General features: G+C 49.0%; 1 protein-coding gene across 1 annotated transcript in view; it reads left to right on the top strand.

The window, feature by feature from the left end:
* The window catches only part of EPAS1 (endothelial PAS domain protein 1), a 92,255-nt gene that overhangs the window by 39,854 nt on the left and 26,732 nt on the right, over positions 1 to 25,669 (top strand). Inside the window, exons 2-5 of the mRNA XM_061432252.1 lie at positions 12,302 to 12,492; positions 21,471 to 21,622; positions 22,037 to 22,121; positions 25,489 to 25,607. Coding sequence (XP_061288236.1) covers positions 12,302 to 12,492; positions 21,471 to 21,622; positions 22,037 to 22,121; positions 25,489 to 25,607 — 547 coding nt within the window. The remainder of the gene's footprint in view (positions 1 to 12,301; positions 12,493 to 21,470; positions 21,623 to 22,036; positions 22,122 to 25,488; positions 25,608 to 25,669) is intronic.

Genomic DNA, 25,669 nt, shown 5'->3' on the forward strand with positions numbered 1-25,669 from the left:
GTGGACGTGGACAGTAGAATTAGCATCGTCTGGGAGGCGGTTAGAAATATAGAACCTCAGACCCCAGCCCAGACCTGTGAGTCAGAAGCTGCTTTGTAACAGGGTCCTGGTGTGCTTTGTAGGCAGAGGCAGGTTTGAGAAGTGCTGGTCTGTGTGACTCCACGGGCGGCTGTCAGCAGCACTGGTTTAGACCTCAACTCTGATTCAAAGAGTTGGGGAAACACACAAACATCTTGAAGTGTCTCTGCACTGGGGCTCTTCTTAGATGGAAATCTTTTATTCTAATTAAGAATTGGGTTCGAATTTTCATGAATGATCTAGAACAGTGAGCAATTTTGAAGAATTCACAGAATGGAAACCATTTAAGTGGTTTTTATCTAATGTCTCCAGTTCCTACTACTCTGTACTGTTTATGCTTTGGAGCACACCAGAGGAGCAGATGGTGGGGTCCTTTCCCTCCAGAATGGTTGTTCTAGTGAGGAGACAAAGGCTACAGAAGTGAAGTGAGTGGAGGACAAGTCAGGGCCTGATGATGCAATGCAGGGTCTCTGAACTGGGAGGTGGAGAGGTCAGCATAAGTGAGGCCTTCCTGGAGAAAACGGACCTGGGGAGGTCCTGCCGGATGAGTGCGATTAGACAAACCGAGGGATGAAGACCATGTCCTCCAGAAAGGTGTGGGGAATAGAAGAGAGGGGCTAGGTCTTAGCCTCTATGGGGACAGTAAGCTGCTTCCCACTCCCTCCAGGGTAAGTGCTTGCCTCCTGCTGGGGAATCATTTTACATCTGGGGCAGGGCTTTTTTTTTTTTTTTTCTTTATCCCTCTGCTGTGCAATTTCTCTATCAGTTCCCTTAGTTGAAGGCAGTGTTGTAGGAACAGGATGGCCGCCTAGGCAGAATGGCTGGAGCCAAACCACAGATTGTGCTGTTGGAAGCTTGTGGGATTCAGAGGAAGTAGGCTGCTGACAGAGAGAAGCCCTAGGGAAAACCCTTGATCAGATCTGGTACCAGCTTGGGTGTGGGGCAACACCCTCACGCCCAGGGAAGTGGCACCAAGGAAAAGCATTTATCAAGAGTGGAATGTGTAACCTGTGTGTGTGTAGAAAGCCAGGGAAAGTGTTAGTTGCTCAGTTGTGTTTGACTCTTTGCAACCCCGTGGGCTGTAGCCTACGAGGCTTCTCTGTCCATGGGATTTCCCAGGCAAGTATACTGGAGTGGGTTGCCATTTCCTTCTCCAAGGGATCTTTCCAACCCAGGGATTGAACCCAGGGCTCCCACATTATAGGCAGATAGATTCTTTACCATCTGAGCCACCAGGGAAGCCCTAGTCTTTTCTGATGTCTATAGATGCTGATAGCAAAGTAGGAACTTTTTTTCTTTGTGAAACAGACATCTCCAAGCAGAGAAAGGGGATCCTACTGGGCCTGGTTGGTTATTGTGGGACTGGTGAGACTGACCTAAGACAAGAGGGTGAATGTGATGTTCCCTCTGCTGCATCCCAACCAAGACTCATCACATTAAATATGCTTAGAGGGCTTCACCCCAATACAGCTAAACCTTCTGAACCCGTGAGAGGGATCTGCCTGTGAGCATTTTGGGGAAGGTTGCCCGATTGCCATCAACAGTATGGGATTTGGGGTCAAATGGTAGGTTTGAGTGCTGGCTCCATTGCTGGGTGACACAGGGCACGTCACGAACATCCCTGGAGTCTGTTTCCTCATGTGTGAAATGGGGTGATACAGGCCTACCTCATCAGATTGTGTCAGGATTAAATCAGAGTCGGTGCGGTGAGAGTTCTTTAGCAAGGGACAAGTGTTGCATGTGGTCCTTTCTTAGCTGCAGCAGCAGCAGCAGCCCCTCAGCTTGCTGGGATTAACTAGTCCCCCAGCTGGAGTCTGCACGGTGCGGTAGGGCAGGCAGGAGTGGGCATCGGAGGCTGGAGAAACCAGTAGGGAGCCAGGTGGCTGCTCACTTTCCTCCTCTTTATGGGGAGTCTTCTCTCTCGGTGCATGGGACATGATGCGATCAGGGCAGACAGAAATAACACCTTATTTTTACGCTGGAGCTGAGTTCCTACTGACCAACAGGAGTGGCCATCTTTGCAGAACTGGATTCTCCAGTTTCAGTTCCAATTAGTCATCTCTCTTCAGATGTTTTAACCTGGGCATGGCATGAGGGAAAGAGGAAGCCTGAGAGAGCTGGTCAGAGGACAGGGAAAGTTGCTGAGACAGTATGCACATCCCGCTGTGCTTCTCTGGCTGTCTCCCTGTGGTAGCACCTCCTCTGGGGCTCTGCATTCAGTAATGGCAGCTGTGGTCTGAAGATGCTGCTCCCAAACTCATCTCTTCAACTTCCACAGGTGATCATGGTGAGAAAGTCATGGGGAGCTGGCAGCAAGCTGGATATGTGTCATCTTATATCATATAAAAATGTATAAATTAAAAGGCAACACCTGATAGAAAGGTAGTTATGATAGTGTTATTTATAACAGCTAGAAACTAGAAGCCATACTTTAATCAACAGTGCAGCACATTGTGATCCACCCATACAGTATGACATTGCTGGCTGTTAGGAGTATCTTTAGAGAGTTCTCTAAAATGTGATAAATGTTAAGTAACAAGCCATGTATCCAATGAGATCTCAATTTTTTTCTCTGTACTTTTTGTGTTTTCAAAATTGCCTGCACTAAATGTGCAATACCCTTCCACCAAAGCCTTTTCAAAAAGTGTTATCTTAAACTAGGTTATGCGATGGTAATGCATAATGAAGGTCTGTTTCCAATTGTGTGAACCATCAAGTGCTTCTTGGCAATGGGCTCTGTTATGTGTCCTGGAAAAAGTCAGAGCTCAGGGGTTTGGTTCCAGCTCCGCACATTCCAGTACCTTTCTGAGCCTCTATTTTCCTTATCTCTAAAATGGGAATAACAGTACTTGCTCTTTGTGCCCTGCTGGGTAAGATTTACAGATTAATGTATAAAGTGTGCTGTAATCTGTAACGAGTGATACAAATGCAATGTATTGAACAGAGAACGACACTAAGTCCTGGGCTTGGTGAAGCTCAGCATAGAGCCAGATCGTCACTGTTACTCCTGGGCACGCATGCTTTTCCCCGCTGGGCTGGGGACTGCACATGTCCTCAGATGACGTGAGGAGCTGGGTTATCTGGAGCCCCAGATGGGCTGTACCTACGGAGCTGCCCAGTAATTGGGTCTGCTGCTCTCTTCCCCAAGGCTGCCTGGGGCCTAGGAGGCCACCAGATAAGCATCTCCAGTGGGCCCTGAGCAGATCTGACCATTAGAGGGCCATGTTGGGTGGGCCCCAGACATTACTGTCAGTGCTGAATGCAGTCCAGGCCCTGTCTCCCCAGGCACAGACCATCTGAGGGGTCAGGCAGCCTGGGGGCTTAGCCTCAAGACAGGGGTGGTGGGGAGGTTGAGAAGTAAGACGCTTCCAGGATCCCTCCTTAAGGGCAGGCCTCTGTTGCCTCTTGAGCCCTCCTCTCTTCTTTGTATCCCTTCTTTCAGGGCTTTTGATGCCCCAGTCTGTAGTATTAGTCTAATCTCCCAGTTGGCCTGTGCTCTCTTTCAGGGCAGAGGCCAGTCCTCTCCCCAAGGCACGCATATTGCAGAGTGAATAGTGCCTTCCACCCTTGTCAAGTTCTGTCTGATCTGCCCAGTTTCTACTGAATTTGCTCGTTTAATTTCTTCTGTTTCACCTGGATAATTTTGATGCCTTTTCCTTTCCTATATAATATATAACTTATGTAATAGAGTCCCCTATACTTCACTACTGCCTCTAGGCAAACATCAGAACACATCCAGAAAGTTGGCCACACCACCCTCTTCTAAAGCATTTTTGCCACTCCTTTGGAACTGCCTTCAGAGCCAAAGACCATTCTTTTCAATGCCTTCAATTGTGGCAAGGCCTTATCTTTGAGGGCATATTTTATTCTTTCAAACAACTGAGATCCATCTACAGCCAAGTCTGTGACTAAAAGGGGTGGCTAAACAGGATAATACTGTTTGCAATTTGAAATCAAGTTAGTTCTCTGAAGTATTATGATGGATTTGTGTGGCTCTGAGGTCCTTTCTAAAAGACCTCCCAAAATACTTAGTGCAGTGATCATTTAGGGCTTCCTAGGTAGCTCAATGATAAATAATTCACCTTCCAATGCAGGATATGTGGGTTCGATCCGTTGGTTGGGAAGATCCCCTGGAGGAGGAAATGGCAACCCACTCCAGTACTCTTGCCTGGAAAATCCCATGGACAGAGGAGTCTGGTGGGCTACAGTCCATGGAGTCACAAAGAGTGGGACATGACTCAGCAACTAAACAGCAACAACAAATGTCCATTTCACTAGAATAAAGTTTGTGCCTTCTCCCCAGGTGGCTGTATTGGAGGGTTGTTGGCTTGTATGTAGCCTCGATTCAAATCTGTCTCCTTATTTTCACCTCCCTCTTTCTGTCAGTTATACCTCTGGGGCACTGATGGTCACATGAGCTCCTAGATAAAATAACTTTGGTTTACGATGATGACCTCAGATTTGTTGTACATAATGAGGGTGGACACAGTCCATGATAGGAGAAGAGATGTGGTTAGGTTTAAGTACATCTGCATTTATTTCAGTCCTCCAAAGACCCGTGATCACAGACTCAGAAATCTGTTAATAGACCCTCCAAGTGATTCTCCTGCAGGCTAAAGTTGAGATCCACCGTTCTACAAAACTGGGACCAGTGTCGCTGCATAATGTAAGGATCAGAGGAGAATGTTTATGAAATGCACCTAGCCTCTGTGCTCAATAAATATCAGTTCCCTTTTTTCTTCCACCAAAAAAAAAAAAAAAGCTTTTTTATTTTTAAAGCACACTGCTTTGCAGTGGTGGTTTCCCAGCCCTAGCTGCAGAGGAGAATCACAGGGGAAGCTTTAAAACCCCAGATGCCAGGTCAGGCATCCATTTTTTGAGGCTTCTCTGGTGATTGCCATGAGCAGCCAAGATTGAGTGGCACCAGCTTTGGTTCTGCTCTGATTTAATCCACGAAGCTGTCAACCCCTCTGTGTAGGGCAGCCACTCCTGGGTGGGATCCTGATTGCTGGGATCTGGAGCACATTCCTCCCTTCAGGCACCCCTCGTGCAGTGCAGCCTCAGTGAAGGGACACCCTCCCCGTTGCATTTGACCTTTGTTTCATCCGTTTACAGCCTCCTGCAAATTGGTACCAGCTTAGAATTTCACCACCAGCCAACAGACTGATTCAAGCCGGCTCAATTAGTTTCAGTCTCTCTCTCCCTAACCTGCTAAAAATCCATTCTGCTTCTAAGCCATCTAACCTTACAGGGAACAGGTATATTGTTTTGACACCCTGATGGCCTACAGGCATTAGTCATGGGAACCCTAATCACACTAAAGGTCAGGAGACTATGGCTAATTAAACAACCAACCCCCTTGGTGTAGAGGGTGACATCTCAGGGGCCCCAGGCCAGGCTAATAATGGTTCCATTACTGACTTAAGTAGGGATCCCTAAGCCATCCTTAGAGCAATGACTCCAAAATTAGAGACTTTCTAAGATAATGAAGCTCTGGGCAAAGAGGTTTCTCCCTGTTTAACCTGTAGCATGCATCTGCTGAAGCTTTAGGACAGTCATTTTTGTTTTATCTTTTGACTGGCTGCCTGGTTGTTTCCCTTAGTTGAGATAGAATGTTTCAGATTTTGAGATTTTAACTTGGAAAGAATATACATTTGTGTATATGAAAATGTCCCCCCAAAGTGAGAGATGCCACTTGGTCTCCAGCTGCAGCGTGAAGAGAGACATTCATATAGGCTGAACCTGCGGCTTCTACGGAGCAGCACAGAGCCGCACGGAGCTGCTTCTGATGGCCCTGCACCAGACTCTCAGCCCTGAGTGATGCAGCCTGCATCCTGCCCCAATTCCCCTTCTTCCTACTCACACCCCTTTTGAGCTCTGGCCACCTGATGCGAAGAGTTGACTCCTTGGAGAAGACCCTGAGGCTGGGAAAGATTAAAGACAGGAGGAGAAGGAGGCACCAGAGGATGAGATGGTTGGATGACGTCACTGACTCAGTGGACGTGAATTTAAGAAAACTGTGGGAGATAGTGAAGGACAAGGAGGCCTGGTGCTCTGCAGTCCAGGGATCACAGTGAGTCAGAACAACAACTGGTTCTTAATCCTACTCCTAAGCTTCCAGCTCTTTTCCCAAGGTGAGTGGGATGCTCACCTAAGGCAGCCTCTCCTCCCACCCCACCAAGGAATCTTTATGTCAGTGTCTCTTTTCCATCGTCCCCGCCCCTCCTTCCTGTAGTGTACATGGACATCCAGTTGGTGGGAAAATACCTAACACAGCCTGGTCCATATTGAAAGTAGACAGAAAATAGCAGCTTCCTTGCTGCCAGTGGACAAACGTTGACCTTGAACCCAGAACTAGGTTTGAGACCATGTTTTTAGCAAGTCACTTCATCTGTCTACATCTCCCACTTCTTCATCTATTAGATGGGGATGATGATTTCTATTTCTCAGGGATTTTGAGACTCACGTGAGATAACATGTAAAAAAAAAAAGTGCTGTCTACACCCCTCAAATACTGTGAGGTACCGCCGTTTGTCCTTCTGGGATCAGCTGGAGCCTCCCTGGCGAGCCTGCCTTGACCTTGACCTTGCTTGTGGCCACCAGCTTGTCTCTCATCTGAACCACCTGTTGTGCTTTTTGTCTGTACTTATTTGTCTGGTTAACAGGGATGTTTCAAGTTGGCACCCCAATCAGACTGCATATTCCTTGAGAACAAGGAATGTGCACCTCAGCCACAAGGTCCAGAACGGAGCTCAGTGAATACTTCTGGGTCTGCATAAGGACACAGTCAACCAGGGCCATGTTCAAATTATATATTCCATATACCGCATATTGTACAGGACCACCCCATGGTCACAGGAAGGCCACCAAGAAGGATAGGAAGAGGGACTTTGTAGAAAGATAAACTGGAGTGAGAAATACATTTCTGATGATCTGGAAAACTTAGATAAAATATATTTTTACCAAAAAATAAATAAACCAGAGAATTGTAACATGGCATGTCTAGAATTATCATTAAAAAAAAAAAAATTCTGGTCTTTGCAGTGAATTCTAGGACCCATCTAGGGAGAGAAAATAAGGCATATGTACTTTAGGACATGAAGCCTCGTTGACCTAAGGACCAGCAACATGACCCAACAAACTGGTCAAAATCAGCCTGACCAACAAATGAAACTGCAGCCCTGACACATGGTGACTTGGTGACCAGCAGCTGTAGGGCCAAAGTCTGACTGCGACTAGTGCTCAGGTTAGCCTGGCAGTGGGATCATTAATATCAGCCATGGTGGGGAGCTTTCTAGTACTCCCATCCCTTCTATGCTTGTCTCACTTGATCCTGACAAAGAAGACAGGAGAAGGCTCCCGTTTCACACATGAGGCCATTGGGGTACTATCTCAACATCAGATAGCAAGATAATGGGTTGCCAGTGTATTAAAACCAGTATTAATACAAGTCTATTAACCAGTGTATTAAAACCAGTCCTCCTAACTCCCTGTCCCTTGGTCTGTTGACTTGAGAGGCCCAGCCTGTGGTTGATGGGGTGAGGTCAACGGGGTGCGTCAGTTGGGTCAAGGCAGGTCTTACTTCACATTTAGCTGTATTTCTTCGTGTTGCTAATTCAGTGATGGCAGTGCTACACGTCTGTCTGTTTTTCCAAGAGTCAACATTAGACAGCTATCTCTGGGCTGTGTCGAGGTTACCTAGATAATCCAATTAAAGTCATGCTGGTCCCAGAGTACTACTGTAAAAACAAGGTACCTGAAGCAGAGCTCAGACATTTAAACCGAGAGTCTCTGTGAGATTCTCAACCTTTCTTTTTCTCAATGTTAAGACGTTGCTGTTTATTTTTGCTAAAGCCACTATCTCCTACCATTAAGCAATAGAAAGAGTGTGTTTTGGCCTGAGAAGAGATGGGTTCTAGTCCTAGCCCAGCTGCTAATTAGCTGAACTGTCCTAGGTTAGTAACTTAACCTGACAGGGCCTCAGTTTCCAGATCTGTGAAATGGGGACAACAGCAGTGCCTGCCTTGCCCATCTCACATGCAGGTGGTGAGGATGGAATTAGACAGTGAGCACCTACGTGTCTCAGGACTTCTAGGTATCTGCTCCCTGACTGTACCGTCTCCAGGGGCTTATACAGGCACTAGCTTGTGACCTTGAGAAGTTAAATATGATGTCTGGGTCTCAGTTCCCACATGTGTAAATTATGCTCACAATGCCTCCCATAATTGTCCCATTAAGAGGATTATAATGAGGTACTATATGTAAGGTTCTCAGTGCAGCATCTAGCACAAAAGTGTCAGTAAACATTTGTGCAGCCAAGGGAACATCATCAGATCAGTCGCTCAGTCGTGTCCAACTCTTCGAGACCCCATGAATTGCAGCACACCAGGCCTCCCTGTCCATCACCGACTCCCGGAGTTTACTCAGACTCACGTCCATCGAGTCAGTGATGCCATCCAGCCATCTCATCCTCTGTCGTCCCCTTCTCCTCCTGCCCCCAATCCCTCCCAGCATCAGAGTCTTTTCCAATGAGTCAACTCTTCGAAGGAAGTGGCCAAAGTACTGGAGTTTCAGCTTTAGCATCATTCCTTCCAAAGAAATCCCAGGGCAGATCTCCTTCGGAATGGACTGGTTGGATCTCCTTGCAGTCCAAGGGACTCTCAAGAGTCTTCTCCAACACCACAGTTCAAAAGCATCAATTCTTCAGTGCTCAGCCTTCTTCACAGTCCAACTCTCACATCCATACATGACCACAGGGAAAATCCATAGCCTTGACTAGACACACCTTTGTTGGCAAAGTAATATCTCTGCTTTTAAACATGCTATCTAGGTTGGTCATAACTTTCCTTCCAAGGAGTAAGCGTCTTTTAATTTCATGGCTGCAGTCACCATCTGCAGTGATTTTGGAGCCCAGAAAAATAAAGTCTGACACTGTTTCCCCATCTATTTCCCATGAAGTGATGAGACCGGATGCCATGATCTGAGTTTTCTAAATGTTGAGCTTTAAGCCAACTTTTTCACTCTCCACTTTCACTTTCATCATGAGGCTCTTTAGTTCCTCTTCATTTTCTGCCATAAGGGTGGGGTCATCTGCATATCTGAGGTTATTGATATTTCTCCCAGCAATCTTGATTCCAGCTTGTGTTTCTTCCAGTCCAGCGTTTCTCATGATGTACTCTGCATAGAAGTTAAATAAGCAGGGTGAAGGGAACATAGTAGGAGCCAAATCTCAAAGGCCATTGCCGGACAGAGCGCCAACTCCAGACAGCCTTTTCCTTCCCTGGCTTATCCTCTCTGTCTGCTCTTCCACTTCAAGGAAAGGGTGATGGGAAAGGGAAGCACTGTGTGTGCAGATCTTGGCATGAAGGTCACAGCCTGTGCTGGTGTCTGTTTCACTCAGGATGCCTTCTCTTGTTACTGTTGTTGTTTAGTCGCTAAGTAGTGTCCAATGCTTTTTGTGACCCCATGGACTGTAGCCCACCAGGTCCCTCTGTCCATGGGATTTTCCAGGCAAGAATGCTGGAGTGGGTTGCCATTTCCTTCTCCAGGGGATCTTCCCAACCCAGGGATCAAACCTGCATCTCCTACATTGGCAGGCGGATTCTTTACCACTGAGCCACCAGGAAAGCCCAGGCTTTCTCTAGAGGCTTCTAATGGCTGATCACGTGTTGATGATGCTTTTTTCAGAAAGCGTGAACATAGGTGCTGGAGAGTGGACTCAATGTCCTAAAGACACCGGCTCTCCTTTACCTGCTGTCATGACACGCAGGTGCGATGGGTACAGTCACAGCATCCTGCCTCTTTCCCACCCTCCCTTCCTGGTCCAGAACACCTGCAAACCTTGACCATCCGCTTGTGCTCCACAATCAGAGGTCAGGATTTAAAGGCAACTGGGAGGGACTAGTATACAAACTGCCACTACCGGCTGGAGCAAAGCAGAATGATCCTACGGGCAGGCTCTGAGGGATGGGTGTGAGGATGGGCGGGGCACAGGGCCCAGAGCTGTAACAGCTGAAAGTCATCGGGGGTGGGGTGGGGGTGGTGGGCGCAGAGGAAGCAGGTTTGGTAAAGGAAACAGAAAAGGGAGATAGGGCAAGAAAAACAATCCCACCCATTTCACAGTTTTTCAGAAGGTTCTTCCAGACCATCGAGAGCTGTTGGAGTTTCTTCTTGCATTCTGAATCTACAATGCTTAATCCATCCAAGGAGCGCTGGATGTTCTGTTTTTTTTTTTTTTTAAATAAAGCATGTTGTAAAGTCAAAACAGTGCCTCTGCCCCAAATCTTGAGGGGTTTGAGAGATGGCATCCCCAAATCTTGAGGGGTTTGAGAGATGGTGTGTCAACATTTGGGGAATCCCAAAAATACTGATTTTTTTTTTTTTCTGTCCAGATAACAGGCTGCAAAGCCAAACAAAAAGAGAAGTAACCTTTGGTTTTAGAACTCTCAGGAGAAAGGATAGACAGAGCAAGTCGGAGCTGGTTGGTTGAGGCCTTGAGAGCTATGAGCGTCATTGGACACTTGTTTATTAAACAAGCAATATAGGTACTTTATAGAAACATAAGAAAATATGAATAAGCACTTAAAAAATCTCCTCACCTCACTGACCTGACACTATGAACGTTTTTGAAGATAGGGAGACAGGACATCGTTGGTGGGTAAGAGCCTAGAGTTTGGGGCCCAGATGCCTGGTGTAGGGTCCCACTTCCCTACCTAGAGGCTGTCTTAGAGGCTGCAGGTGAATTAACGGCCGTCCCCCCTTATCCATGGTTTCACTTTCTGTGATTTCAGTTCCGCAGAGTCAATCCCAGGATGAAAATATTGAATGGAAAATTCTAGAAATAATTCGTAAGTTTTCCGTCTCATGCCATTCTGAGAAGCATGATGAAATCTCCTGCCGTCCCACCCAGGACGTGAATCATTCCTTTGTCCGGTGTGTTTGTGCCGTATATGCTACCTGCCCATTCGCCCAGGGAAAAACAGTACTTGTAGGGTTCCTGGACTGTCGGTGCATTCAGGCGTCCACTGGGGATCTCGGAATGAATCCCCGCGAATAAAGGAGGGACTACAATACTTAGCCTCCATCGACCCATTTCCTCATCTGTAAATTAGGGATAATAATAACTACTTCCAAGGTTAGTTGTGAGAATTAAAGGAGCCAGTGCAGTAGTGATTAACACCATCCCTGGAATATAGTAAGCACCATACACAGGGCAGCTGTAAGAATAATAGTCGTTAGTATTTTATTATATTTCTAGATTTTTCCTGTATAAGAGGTGTTATGTATAAAACATATATTTCCATGAAAATAGGATTCTGCTGTACTCTTTTGTAACATTTTTGCTCTCATGCTCATCTCTTCATGGACAAATTTGTTATTACTATTAGCTAACACTGCTTTACCATCAGGATAGCCCTGGCACTAAAGATTTTCCACGTGTTATCACATGTCAGTCCTCAACATTAACTCTGTGGGGCAAGTACTGTATTATCATTTTACCAATGAGAAAACTGAGGCTAATCAGTTTAAATAATATAAATGTACAGAGCTGGCAAGTGGACCTCTCTCCTGCACTAAGGGAGATGAGGCTGACTGGAAGCCTCTGCTGGTAGATCAAAGAGGAATCGTGTCTGTGCTTGGTCCTTTTTAACCCTTGGCAGGTGTGTGCTTGGGACATCAGACGGATAGGTGTCCGTCTGGTTGACTGCTCCTGGGCTCTAGTGGCGTTTTCAATTTTTGTGATGGAAATCACTGATATGAAATGGAATCTAAGGTCCAGTACTGGGCTTAGTTGTTTAAGCATTTTTTCCAGAAGCAGTTCTTCATCTTGCTCTCCAGAGGCTTTGACACAGCCATCTAAGCCACTGGCCACAGCTTCCTCACACTTCCCTCTTTGTCCTGGGCGCTCACCTCAGTCCCCAGATAGCCCTGGGCATTGCCAGTGGATTGACTCAACCAGCAAGTCTTTGCTCAGACTTCACCCACTGGAAGCCCTGGTGTGGACTCCATGGCGTGCGGGATGGGAGGGCGGCTGAGAAGACACGAGATCCACAAAGGCAGAGCTCTTTGTCACCTGTGGCTCAGGTGACCGATGTGAGCCCACATCAGCCCAGCGGGCGAGTGTGGCCATGCCTTGGATGGGGGAGTCCTGAGGGTGTGATGACCGGGGGTGTGATGGGATGGCAGTGATGTTCTGGAGACTAACCCCTGTCTCTCAATGTAGGAGCAGCTCCGAGAGGAGGAAGGAGAAGTCCCGAGATGCAGCCAGGTGCCGGCGGAGCAAGGAAACAGAGGTCTTCTATGAGCTGGCGCACGAGCTGCCCCTGCCGCACAGCGTGAGCTCGCACCTGGACAAGGCCTCCATCATGCGGCTGGCCATCAGCTTCCTGCGCACGCACAAGCTCCTGTCCTCTGGTGAGGCCGCGAACCCTGGGCCCCCTCCCTCTGTCCCCCCGCCCCAAGCCCCGTGTTCTCACATGCAGGAGCCAGAGCTGGAAGGCCACAGGCACAGAGCAGGGGTTTTCCTCCTCAGGAACCCCCACTCTGCACACCTTCCACCCACAGCAACGCCATCCTTAGCATTTAGTTTTCTTTTATTGCACCTCTTTCCAGCAGTGGCCTTGGCGGTGATTACAATCATGGGCTGAAGCCCTTGGCAGCTGAGGGGACACAGAGGGCTGGGAGAGCGAGAGCCGCTGCTGCTGGCTCCCAGTTGCCATGCCCTCGGCTGGCAGATCCACTCTCCAGTCCAGGTTGGATGAATCCTTTAGGGAACATCTTAGTGTTTGTCCGCAGGCCACCTTCTCCAGAAGGCAGAGGTGTGCCCATGTGACCCTTCCCTCTTACTAGCCAGGATGCCAGGCAGGTTATTCAGTGTCTGTGCCCTTAGTTTCCTCATCCGTAAAAGGAGTTAGAATACTTATTGCTCAGGGTGTCTTTAAGAATAAACTGAGATAATGTCTGTGAAGCACAGGCCCAGCCACACTGGGGAGCCCCGGACAGATAACCATCTCCCCTCAGAACCCACAAATTCTCACCTTCCCTGCTATCTCTGCAAGTCTCAAGGTCACACAACTTTTTTCCCGCTCAGAGTTCATCTTCTTCAGAATACCATTTCCTGTTAGTCCAGACCAGGAGGAGGAGGCCTGGGGCTTCTGCCAATATCAGATCTGACAGACAGATAGTCAGTCAGTCCTTTCTAGTCTGCCAGTTTTGTAAGGGAACTGGGCAGGGGGCTGCGCCCCTCTGTGCCCACCGCCCCCACCCAGCCGTGGCACCGTCAGTAGCCTCGTCTGAGGTGGTGAGCAGAGCGGGGCGGCAGGGGGAGTTCTCTCGTGCTTGGTTTTCAGTTTTCCCGAGTGAGCCATGTACCTTGGAGCAGGGTGGACTCTGCCATCCTGTTATGCAGTGGCTATTCTGGGAAGGAAACCCAGAACAGAGGGAATCCAGTGTGAGGCGGGGAGGCCGGAGTGCCATGTGCTATTCTGGGCCCAGGAGCACAGGAAGGATATGGGGGGAAGACTCAGAAAATAGGATGACAGCGCAGTGGGTAAATCTAAAGCATCTCAGAAAAGAGCAGACAGGAGGGAGAGAACCCAGGGTGAAATCTTGCTCTCAAAATACTTTGAAAGAAACAGTGCAAGGCGATGGCAGGCGTGGTGTCATAGATGCTGCAGAGAAAGGGAACCATGGACTGACATCCAAGAAAGGCCTGGAGATGCCATCGCAGGGTGTGGGTGTACCTGTTTCCTTTAAAGAAGCATGTCCTCTAGGACAGGTGAGGGCCGTGTCTGGCCATGTTGGAGTCATCTTTCCATTTGCACAGAACAGGGAGTGGAGGACTTAAGGACTAAACAGAGACCCCTTCCCCACACCCAGAAGCATCTCGTCTTTCCTGTTCCAGTACTTGAAATTCCACACTGAGACACGAAATGAAATTCCACTTTTAGACGCTGATTTCTTGGGGTTCCTCACTACTTTCACCACCATCACCCCTGTTCCTCCACCAACAGGGGTCCCCAAAAGGAGTAATACATTAATCCTGAGACAGCTTTCTGACTAAATTTGGGCTTGGAGGATGTTTCTGCTCATTTCACAGATGATTAGAAGTGAGGCACAGAAAAGTTAACTTTGCTGCAAAGGCACACATTTAGCACCTGGAGTTCAAGTCCTTTTGAATCCAGTGGAACAGAGACACGGAGGGCAGGAGCATTCTGCAGACTTGGTCGTCATCACCTGAAGATGTGGATGGGGCCTGGTGATTGAGGAGAAAGGGGGTCTTCCTTGGTGGGGAACCAAAGTTAAACGGAGGCATCGGGGGCTGGCCCTGAGCAGTGGGGTCTGTAGGGGAGGTCCTTACACGCTCAGTGGCTGTTTCTACCCTGCTCTTGGTGCACGGCCTTGGGTTTCCAAGCTCTCCCGTGCATAGCCACCCCACCCCATCAGTGGTTCAGGGTTGGCTTGGACAGGACATGTATCAGAGGCTCTGAGCATGTCTGCCTGCAAATGTGCTGGCGAGAGCCCCCTGTGGGCCAGACACACCTGGGGAGATGGGACCAGAGTGGCCACAGCAAGACCTCACATATCCCTGCCCAGGGCCTGTTGCAAGTTGTGGACACAAAGTGCCTGCCCTCTGGCTGGCCTTTTCCCCGGGCCCACTGGAGCACTCAGCGTGTTGGCTCTGGTCCTCTCGGTCCGGAGGAAAGAAATGACAGAAAAGGATAAAAAGTGTCCACATTCGGTCATCTGATCTGGGTGTCCTTGAAGGAGCAGTTCTCATGAAACATGCATCACCTGAGGGAGGAGGTGATGGATGGCTCTCTCTGCCCCTCTTCCATGTTGCTGCCACACACTCTTTAGACCAGTTATTGACGTTGTTTTTAGAAATTGTATGCGAGACAATCTTAATCATATTTTGCTTGTTTAAAACATGCAGCGCAACGAAAAGATGTACAGGATTTGTGGGCAGTTAGACCTGCCCTAGAACCTCAGTCAGGCTGCCTTCCTTCTCTGCAGCCTTGTGAAAACCTCCTTACCACCCTCCAGCTCACTTTCTCCGCTGCACAAAGCGGCTGCCAGTACTCACTTGCAGTGCCGTCCAAGGATGTTGGTTGTTAAAATCCTTATCCTCTTGCTGCCATGTATTAGGCTCTCGATAAGTTATAGCCTAGCGATAAAACCAACTATGATCAAGTAAATAGATTTATAAGTATAGGTTTTTTGGGGGAAATGATGTGAATGAAAACCCAGTGTAAACCCTTACTGTCCTTTTACTACCTTCTAGCAATTTCTAGCAAAATGCAGAGTTGCCAAGCCTTCCTAAGTCAAAATAAACCACAGATCCATGATGGAAGCATTTCTAACAAAGGTGAGCGTCGATGTTGGCTCCCTTTATGATAGGAAATAGCTGGTTGCATACCTCAGAGTTCAAAAGGCTAAAAAAGACCAGGTTTTGCTTTAGAGAAGTTTCTTCTTTACTTAGTAACACGTTTCCCTTTGATTTTCACAGTAGGCTGTTCTGTGTGGGAATGTTGGAGAGGAAACCTCAGCGCTGAGAAATTCAGGCTGGGAGTCTCGGCGGCCGATTGAGATTTGTATCACAGGAAGCAAACTGAAACAATAGCTTTATGATATTAGCTTCCACGCTGGGCTGAGAACAGAACACATTCTGACGGGAACATCAGTGGAAATACCACTTGATTGTCTTAAATCCTCTTTCAAGAGGAGCCCCACAAACTGTACCCAAATGAGGGTCACTCCTGCATTTGAAGGGCCTTCAACAGCAGTAAATATGCAAAACTGGCTTTTCACTATGAAATTGATTTTTGACTCCCCCCACACAAACTCGTGAGGAAAAAATCAAATTCATTTAACACAAGAGCTAGAGATCAATGTGAAGTAAGATTTCTAAGACAAATGTCAGGTTTATGATTAATTCATTGACAGTTGCTTAGTGAAGACATCACTCTTAATAAGAGATGATGATTTCCTCCTCTTTAGACTACCAAGGGAAAGGCATTAAAATGTAGGACAAGTGATTTTAGCTTTTTACCATGACCTTCTCGTGCAGGAAAAAGTGAGAGCAGAGGTAAAATTGGGGAGGCAGCTACGGTTTCTGGTGCCTTCTTTTGCCCCTCTTTCAGACTTCTTTTCCCAGGCTTTCATCCCTACTTTCTTTCTGTCTCACCCCCTATCCCACCCACCCTCCAAACCAAGGCCTCTTTCTGTCCTGTTGGAGAAGAGCTGAATGGTTGATTCATGCCAGGATCTTGATCGCTGAGAGCCCCTAGTGTACAGTCTCTTCTAGAGATACTTTGTTCAGATCATTCCCTTAGCTTAAAGTTGATAAGTCTGGTCCGTCAGCAGGTCTTTGCTGCCCAGCCCTGTGCCGTATGTTATGAGGGGTCATATAGAGAGGTAAGACAGGACAGTAAGTCATGTACGGGACAGAGAAATGTATTTCTAATGGTGGACTTTCAAGGCCCTTTGGGAGGCCCACAGGTCAGATAAAACACAGTGCCCTCTACCAAAGATGCGAGGGTAACCCCAGCCTACTACCTGGTGATGGTGGCGTTTACAGGTAGGGCTGATGGCCAGGTAAGCCATTCAAAAATAGTTTCCTCATGGCTTGACTGGGCTGCTTTTGCAGTCAGCACATCCAGGGCCCAGTGGTGTCATGGGTCTCTGGGCCCAGGAGAGCCCGAGGAGAAGAATCAGTGTAAAAGGGAAGCCCCTTCGATAATAACTAAGGAGTGACTGCCCGCCAAGCACATATGCCCCAGGAGGATCACATCAGAGTGGTTTGGGGACCAGTCAGAACACTTGGAACTTCTCAGAGTAGGAACAAAGGGAAAATAACCTTGGCAACCTTCGCAGCAGCACCTGTGATGGCCTGCCTGGCCCCAGGGGCCCGGTCAGGAGCGTCTGCCCCACCACTGCCTGCTCACCCCAGATGCCCAGCTCCTGCTGCCCCCCAACCCCCCGCCCCAGGTCCAACCCCACCCAGGCGGTGCTGCCTGAAGGAAATGCGCGGTGCTCCGGAAAAAGTGCTCCGAAACCTCAGCCCGCGCATATCCTGGCTGTGGGGAGTCATCAAAGCCTGTTTACCGGGGCTATTTTTAGCTTGAAAGAATCTTGTTGTGCTCTCGGGTGCAGCGTACTGAGTCTCTGCAGAGTGCCTCTGATCTGCATGACCCGCTCCTCTTCTTGGGGGTCAGACCCTGAAGGGTCCTGGGAAGCAAGTAACTGAGACCCGGAGCCCAGGGCTATTTAAAGAGTCCACTGAGGGTTTATCAAGCACCTACTGTGTGCTCGTCTTCATTGGGCATGCAGGGTTTCTTCCGGATTGTTGTGCAACTTTACGGCGGCTTATCTGTCTCTTCCCCACTGGTCTGTAGATTTCCTCTGGGGAAAGGATGCTGTTACACCTGACTTTCCCGAGGACAGGGCTGAGCACCCAGTAAGTGACACTTGCTGACAGATGGCCTGACTTCGTGCCCAGCATAGGGCAGACATGTGGCAGGAGTGTGATAGCTGCATTGTGGGCGAGTGAATTGTCTGTGTGCCCAGCACTGAGTCAGAGATTAGTGATCCCCTCAGGAGGCCTGATGCTCCCACGAGAGAGGAAAAGGGGAAAGGCAGGGTCATCTTCAGCCAGGTGATGTGCCTGGGGCCCCAGCCCCTCGGGTAAAGTGCTCCCTCCGGCCCCGCAGCTTCAACCTTCAGCTCCAAGCTGACAGCAAGCTGGCCAGGTTCCGTCCGAAGTCCCCAGGAGGATAGGCAGGTGCTGCGGGAGCAAATGGTTCCACAGAGGAAAGAGGCCCCGTTGTTTCCAGGTCCCCGCGGGGCTGGCCTGCTGGCTTCCTGGTCCCCCAGCCATTGTGACTTTAGTCCCAAGATGCTCTGTTTCCATTCGTGGGCTCTGTGTGCCCCTCTCCCTCCCTCCTGGAGTCCAGCTGGCCAGCTGTTGCAGCCAATTTCACCACCTCCTGGAAGCAAGTGTACTGGGCACGGATGGAAACCAGTTTGGCTGTGCTGGAACTGTTAAAAACAGGAAACTTTAAGCAGAACAATTTCCTCTGGGCCTAGCTAACCCAAATCAGGTTGTCTTGGGATGACTCCAGATTTTGAAGTCAGTGTTGCCACTGAGATCAAAGAAATTGAAGAGAAGAAAAATCTTCTCACTAGGCCAGGAATCACAGGACTGGCCTCTGCTGTCTGGAGAAGGCGCTCACCTGTCTGGTGTGATTTTTAACAGTGCTGAAAATCTCTCCTTATGTCCCCCAAATAGGTCACCACTTGCCAAAACATGTTGATTTTCCCAGCATTGCTAAGCCACTTCAGTCGTGTCCGACTCTCTGTGATCCCATAGATGGCAGCCCACCAGGCTCCCCCATCCCTGGGTTTCTCCAGGCAAGAACACTGGAGTGGGTTGCCATTTACTTCTCCAATGCCATTTACTTCTCCAAAGTGAAAAGTGAAAGTGAAGTCGGTCAGTCGTGTCTGACTCTTAGCGACCCCATGGACCAGGCTTCTCCATCCATGAGATTTTCCAGGCAAGAGTACTAGAGTGGGGTGCCATTGCCTTCTCTGTTTCCCAGCATTAGGGTGTCTTATAGGACTTTAAGTTAAGGCAGTGATGGTCTCCACCTGTGGTCACCAGCATTCACATCATATGAGAATTTGTTAGAAAAGCAGATTCTCAGCCCCCAACCTGCATGCGTGCATGCTCGCTCAGTCGTGTCTGACTCTGTGACCCCATTGACTGTAGCCCACAGGACTCCTCTGTCCATGGGATATCCCAGGCAAGAATACTAAAATGGGTTGCCATTTCCTCCTTCAGGGGATCTTCCCAACTCAAGGACTGAACCTGTGTCTCCTGCATTGGCAGGGGGATTCTTTACCACTGAGCCACCTGGGAAGCCCTGCCCCCAACCTGAGACCTACTGGATCAGGAACGCTGGGCACAGGGCCCATCCAGGGCTGGCTCTATGACTCTGTGACTCTGCGGTCCCATGGGAACTTCCACCATTAGAAGGGCCCTGGGCATGGTTTGATGTTTCAGTGAGAGATCCCACATTTTCACTTTGCTCTGGTCTCAGAAATCCTTGTTTTAGCAAGTCCTCCAATGGTCCTGGTGCTTGCTCCATTTTGACAGCACTAGGTAAAGTCGTGGTCTCTTCTGAAGCCCCTGTTTAAATTTAAGTGTTAACCAGGAGTGTGAACATTGGCCACGGCACCACCCACACCTAGAACTTTGCTTCATTATCATCAGTTCGGCTAACCAGTTGGTTGGCAGGGACCCTAAGCAGGGATCAGGTATGGGCATGTGTATGGCAAAAAGGCCATTCCCAGTCTCCCATCCCATAGGCTAGCTGCCTGAATCAGGGTATGAAGAGGAAAGAATTTCCCTCATTTTGTTCTACCATTTTAGCAAAACAGAGGGAAGTCACTAGGATAACACTCTGTATGGCCCAGCTGTTGGCTCTGAAGGGTGGCCTGTCCCTGGACAGCATCAGTGACCCCGGCACATTCACTGATGCTGTGTCCTGAAGGTGGCTGGTCCCCAGGGATGCCACTGAAGCCCCTTGGTAGGAACATCTCCTAATTTGGATTTGTTCTTCTGGAGGAATAACAGTGTATGGCCCAGAGCTTAAATTTAGTGGCTGAAGGGAAAAGAGAACCAAATAAATCCAGTGCCCTTGCAGGAAGGCCCTTGAACTTTATTGCACAGCATCCACATGTCTCTTGCCAAGTGGCCCATAAATTCAGTTGCATTTTATATTCCCTCCAATAGTCTGTTTGAATGACTTCTTTTTTAGTTAAGTGAATATTAACTTTCGTAAGTGACAAATTATTCTATGATCCTCTCGTTCTGTAAATTAAGGTAAGCATACTTGGCTTGATGTTTGTAGTTTTTATAAGTAAATGTATGTTTGGAGTTAAATAATGAGCTAGGAGAACCAGGGCTGAACTAAAGTCTGTGGTCTGAGCAGTAACAACCAAGGGTCTGGGGCCTGAGAGCTTTATTCGCTGGGGCCAGAGTTGAGGCTACATTTTGCAGACAGCAGAGGTCTACTTGATAGGCCAGGGCCCCCCAGAGTAGTTGGGGAGTGGATGCCTTCCTCGGTTGCCCCTAGCAACCACCTCCACAGCCTGCCACTAACACAGCAGCCTCCTCCTGTGGCTTCACACCTCTGATCCTCACTGTCTCCAAATCACCGCGCGTGCCATTGCCGGACGAATCTCCCCAAAGCAATGGTCTGAGATGCCGCTCCTCCAGGCCGCTGGACTCATGAACCCAGTCGATGAGCCTGGGGCACAGACCCTCCTTCTTCTGCCGGGTGGACCTGTTCTCATCCCCAGAGAGTTCCTTCCAGGCTCTGCCTCCTCCATGCTTTCCAGTGTCTGCCCAAGCCAGTAGGCCCAGAAAGCCCTACTTTCATTTAACAGAGTGAGATACTTGCTCTTCATGAGTCTCTTCAAATGCCTTTCTTTCAACAGTTGTCTCTGACCACTTCAAAGTGACCCCCTCTTCCTGTGAACCCTTCAGCACTGACTGTCTATATTCCTCTTAGGCACCCACCTCTGTCACCCTGAATTTTTTACTTAGATTTGTGGCTTAGTGTACCACCCAGCCCCCATTCAGGTTCTGAGCAATTTGAAGACACTGACAGTGTTGTAGAAGGAGCCAGAGAGGGAGAGAATTCATGCTAGTCGGCATGTTTTAGGCATTCTCCATACTTACCTAACCCTTACAAGAAGTGGGCATTATTATCTCCATTTGGCTGACGAGGAAACTGATATTCACGAGGTTTTCACTTACTCTTTGTTATGTCAGTCAGAGCCAAAACCTAATAGGAGGAAGAGAGTCAGTGGTTATTTGGCTCCAAAACCGATGAATGGTTAGGAGTGTGCCTTCTGGATTCATCTGCCTGAGTCCACAACCTTTATAACCTTGGGCAAATGACTTAATCTCTCTGGGCCTCATCTGTAAGATAAGACAAAAAACAGTAGGACCTACCCCACAGGGGTTTTGAAGATTACATAGCATTCTCAGTGATAGGCTGATATGCTGTCATTGCTCAACATCCATTAGGGAAAATGACTGTCCCGACGACTCCTGTAACTGCCTTGACATCGGTGACCCACAAGTAAAGTGCCGCAACTGTACTGCCTGTGAAGCCCCCAGCAGGGTGTCCTCCGTGCAGTGGTGCTCATCAGATGCCTGCTCCTTGGGCATGTGACAGACACTTAGGTGGTTGGCAGTATGTGTTTCCAGAAAAATCCATCTGATGTCTTTGAGCTATCCCTGGAAGACACCCATGCACACCAGTCACATCTTTAACCCCACATTGATGCAAACTGTTCAACCCCATCCCCTGTCTTTCCAGTTTGCTCTGAAAATGAATCTGAAGCCGACGCTGACCAGCAGATGGACAACTTGTATCTGAAAGCCTTGGAGGGTTTCATTGCCGTGGTGACCCAAGATGGTGACATGATCTTTCTGTCGGAGAACATCAGCAAGTTCATGGGACTCACACAGGTGACACCCTCCTCGGGCTCCTTCAGAAAGGGAAAATGTTTCCATTTGGGGGTAGAAATTAGTGGAAGATTCTGATCACCTCCCTCCTGACCTTTCCCTGTATGCACCCACCCTCCTCCTCTCTGATCTCAAGCCTCAAACCTTAGAAATAACGTAGAGCCCCTGGCACTGGGCTAGCATTGCCAGTGGCCATCCTGGCAGACAGCTCTGCCAGCTGGATTGCAGGCCCACCCTTGTCAGCCAAGTCTGTCATGACCTCTATTACACCTGTGTGTCTATGGATCTGCCGAGTGGAATATGAGAAGGTCTGACTCAGCCTCCTCCCTCTCTCCAAACCTGAAAGGGGACTCAGCCTCCTCTTGGAGACTTCTTTAGTGTCAGGAATAATGATCCCAGCCTTGTTTTTTGAAACAGGTAGAGTTAACAGGACACAGTATCTTTGACTTCACTCATCCCTGTGACCATGAGGAGATCCGTGAGAACTTGAGCCTCAAAAATGGTAAGGTGTTCTTCGGTGTGTTTTTTTTCTTCTTAACACCACGTGGGGAAGGGACCTGCCTCCCCTTTGTGTACTAATGTAGGATGGATAGATCATGGCCATCATGATCCAGAAAAAACAGACACCCATAGAAAATCCAGCAGGACTTCGGAGATGAGATCAAGGGCCCTGGAAGGACCTCGTACTCAGAATTATCTTTTGCTGGCTCTTGTGGTGCCTGAGATCACACTCCTAGGGCATTCCTGTGGGTTAGGACACCATCTCCAGGAGGTTTCATCACCTGAGTGTCCAGCATCTTTTCCGAATGACACCATCCTAACCAATAAGCTTGTCTGTGCCAAAATGTTCATGGGTACTGTTGCAGCTGTCCGTGTGGTGGTTGTGTAACAGACTGCCCAAGCATAGTGGGTTAAACAGTCCTTTTATTGTCTCTCATGATTCGGTGGGTTCTATGGGTGGTTCTTATGCTCCATGTGATGTCGGGGGCTTACCCACACCTCTGGGACCTTGTGGCATAGCTAGAGGCTGGAGCTCTCTCTCACTCCATAAGGTATCGGAGCCTCTTCCTCTCCACATGGTCTCTCCAGGGTAGCCAGACTTCTTATACTTATATTCTTAGCTCCCTTGTGGGGAGCTCAGGACTCCCCAAAAGTGCAAAAGTAGAAGCTGCCAGGCCCTCTGAAGGCTTAGTCCTGGAACTGGTACAGCGCCACTCTTGGGTTACAGTGAGTTACAGACCTGGCCCGTTCACTGTGGGAGGGGCTGTACCAGGCCCTGAATGCTGTGAGACGTGGCTCACTGGGGCCACCTTTAGAGACTAGCTACCACCGGAGCCAAGGAAGGAGTCTGGTCCCCGGGTGATAAAAAATGGAACAGGTGGCTTTGATGGAGAAAGTCTGAAAGGTGGTGTGCACCGCACTCTACCTGCGGGGGCTCCAGCAGGTGCCAGTGGATGGAAGGGCCCATACAAGCAGAAAGCACTTTTCAGGGACAGTCGGAGCTGGCTGCTTCATCTCTTGTAACTGGGGACAGTCGCGCAAAAGCTCTAATGGGCATATTGTCAAGTGGACTGAAGCTTTAAGAAAAAGGGAACTCAATGGCTTTCAAGGTCCCTTCTGAACCTGAGAGTCAGTCTCTGCCCTGCACAGATTGTACCGAGTCTAACATCCCTTTCTACAGCTCTCACCTGTCACTGACATGGAGCGTGTACTATCCAACCTGAATGACAGAGGCAAGGTGGCCGTATGAAGCCTACAAGGTTCTGCTCTTGTTGTCACACATGCTGAAAAAGCATACATTTCATTAGCCTACTTCTAGCCTCGTTACCACCTGAGCCTGCAGAATGCAGGATTCCCGCCTCCTCCCCCGAGCCCCACCACCCCCTCCTCCTGCAGCCCCTCTGCTCTCCCTCCTGAAGGCCACCTGGCTCTGGTCAGGCGCAGGCAGGGGAGCTCTCAGGGCTGCGCACTGTCTTCTCTGTGTTGCTGAGAAAGTCTTGTTTAGTTCTGTGAGAAAAAGGCTGCCAGGCCTTCTGAATCCCTTCCTAAAACAGGCACTGGAAGCCTGAGAAAACCCCAAAGTCTCTTATTTCTTCTCTACCCTGGAAACCCTTGGGTTCTTGGTCTCAGTTCAACCTCTGACCTTGCCTCAGTCTGATCATACAACTTGAACCAAGTCCCTTCATCGCTCTGTTCCTGGGAATCTTTCTCTTCAAAGTGACAGTGTTGGGCCAGGCAAAGTCCAGGACCTTTCGCTCTCCAGGGCTGTGACTCAGCATGACGCTACTCTGTTGATCTGCGTAGAATGTTGGGTCTCTCGGTCCCTGTGTTGAGGACTTGGGATCAAAATCAGTGAATCAGCAAAGGCTTTGAAGGTGCCGACCTGAGTGGACTCGTGATCTATAAGCAAAGGGTTAGTGTGAGCACCCAGAGGCAGATAAGGCTGTGAGGCTGCTTGTGGAAAGCTTTGAAGGCCGGCAATTGAGCCTTGAACTTCATCCTGTAGACAGAGGGGGCTGTTGGAAGTTTTTGAGCAGAGATGGGGTAATCTGATTGGAGCTGTGTGGAGAGAGATTAAGCAAATGACAGGATGGGGAAAATCCCGATGTTAACACGTTAGGAGGCCACAGCCATAACCCATGCCACAGCCACAGATGGGTCCCTCCCGCCCACTGCTGCACAGCACCTGAGCTGGTCCTGGTGGTGCGTCTGGACCCCAGGATACAAGAACGTCTCATGACGTGCAAACGCCACCTATGGAAGCTAGAATTGTGCAAGACATCATTGAGTATGGGAGAGATGATTCTGTGATTGTGATGGGGAGGAATACCCTCTCATAAGAAAAAGAAAAAAATTCACTATCTGGCCTGTTACTTAGTGGGCTCTCTTTTGATGTTTATGACAGATTAAAAAGTGCCACAATTCATTTGACACAGTGATTTGGGGCTGTGTCACTCAAGTCACTGACCCCTGGGGGTTTCAGTCCTGAGGCTATGCCCAGAGAGAGGGTGTGACTATTAGAAACAAGGCTCTGGGTTGTTCTGAGATGCTGGGCAGCAGGGCAGGAGTGTACCTTGGAAGGTCCCGAATGGCAGAATTTAGACATGGACAGGGGGACACCTCTGGGGTTTACTGCATTCATCACTTTTTTTTTTTTTTCCAGTGGGAGAAGTTCTGAGTGGGCAGGTTATTTGGGGACCATAAGGAAGGAAGCAATCTTGTTTGTCTTGGTGATTTATTTAATCCTGGCCGAGAAGGGATATGATCCATACTGAGTTAATCCTCAAGGTGAACTTGCTCACTACAGGAGACTTGGACCAGCAGTGTTCCATGAGCCTTGACCTGTGTCACTTTGGGAAGGGAGCGCATGGTGTGGGATCCTGAACACAGCCACTGTGGGTTAACAGTAGGGCACTGGAGGGACAGGAATGGGGGAAAGACAGGAGCATCTAAGGGAAATTTCCCATCTGAGAGGCTAATCCCCTTGGAGCGATTGTGATCTTGCTTGGATGGTCCTTTTGGAATTCCTTCTATGGGGCCCACCCAGGGGAGAGGTTTGCTGAGATCATGGCCGATGGTCACTCATCACCTGACCACTCTGCAGTGTGAGGTGCAGCGGGAAATAAAACAGTGGAATAGCCCCGACCCTTCAGGAGCTCACCCTGCAGGGGAGACAGGCTGGAGATGAGGGAGCCTTGATCCACAGCCAGACAGCACAGAGCACTCAGGGCAGTTCCTCGGATCACACACAGACACACACACAGACCACACACACGGACACACACACACACACAGCCCTGAAAAACTTCCCCACTTCTGACTACAAACAGAACTAACTTCAGCTGGCTCCACTACCCTTCTCCATCCAGGCTCTGGTTTTGGGAAGAAAAGCAAAGACATGTCCACAGAGAGGGACTTCTTCATGAGGATGAAGTGCACGGTCACCAACCGAGGCCGCACGGTCAACCTCAAGTCAGCCACCTGGAAGGTAGGGCGTCAGGCCTGGGTCTGGAGTCCCGGGGTGCCCCCCCACCCCTCCCCCGGCCCCAT

Source organism: Bos javanicus, chromosome 11, assembly GCF_032452875.1.
Source record: "Bos javanicus breed banteng chromosome 11, ARS-OSU_banteng_1.0, whole genome shotgun sequence".
NCBI lineage: Eukaryota > Metazoa > Chordata > Mammalia > Artiodactyla > Bovidae > Bos > Bos javanicus.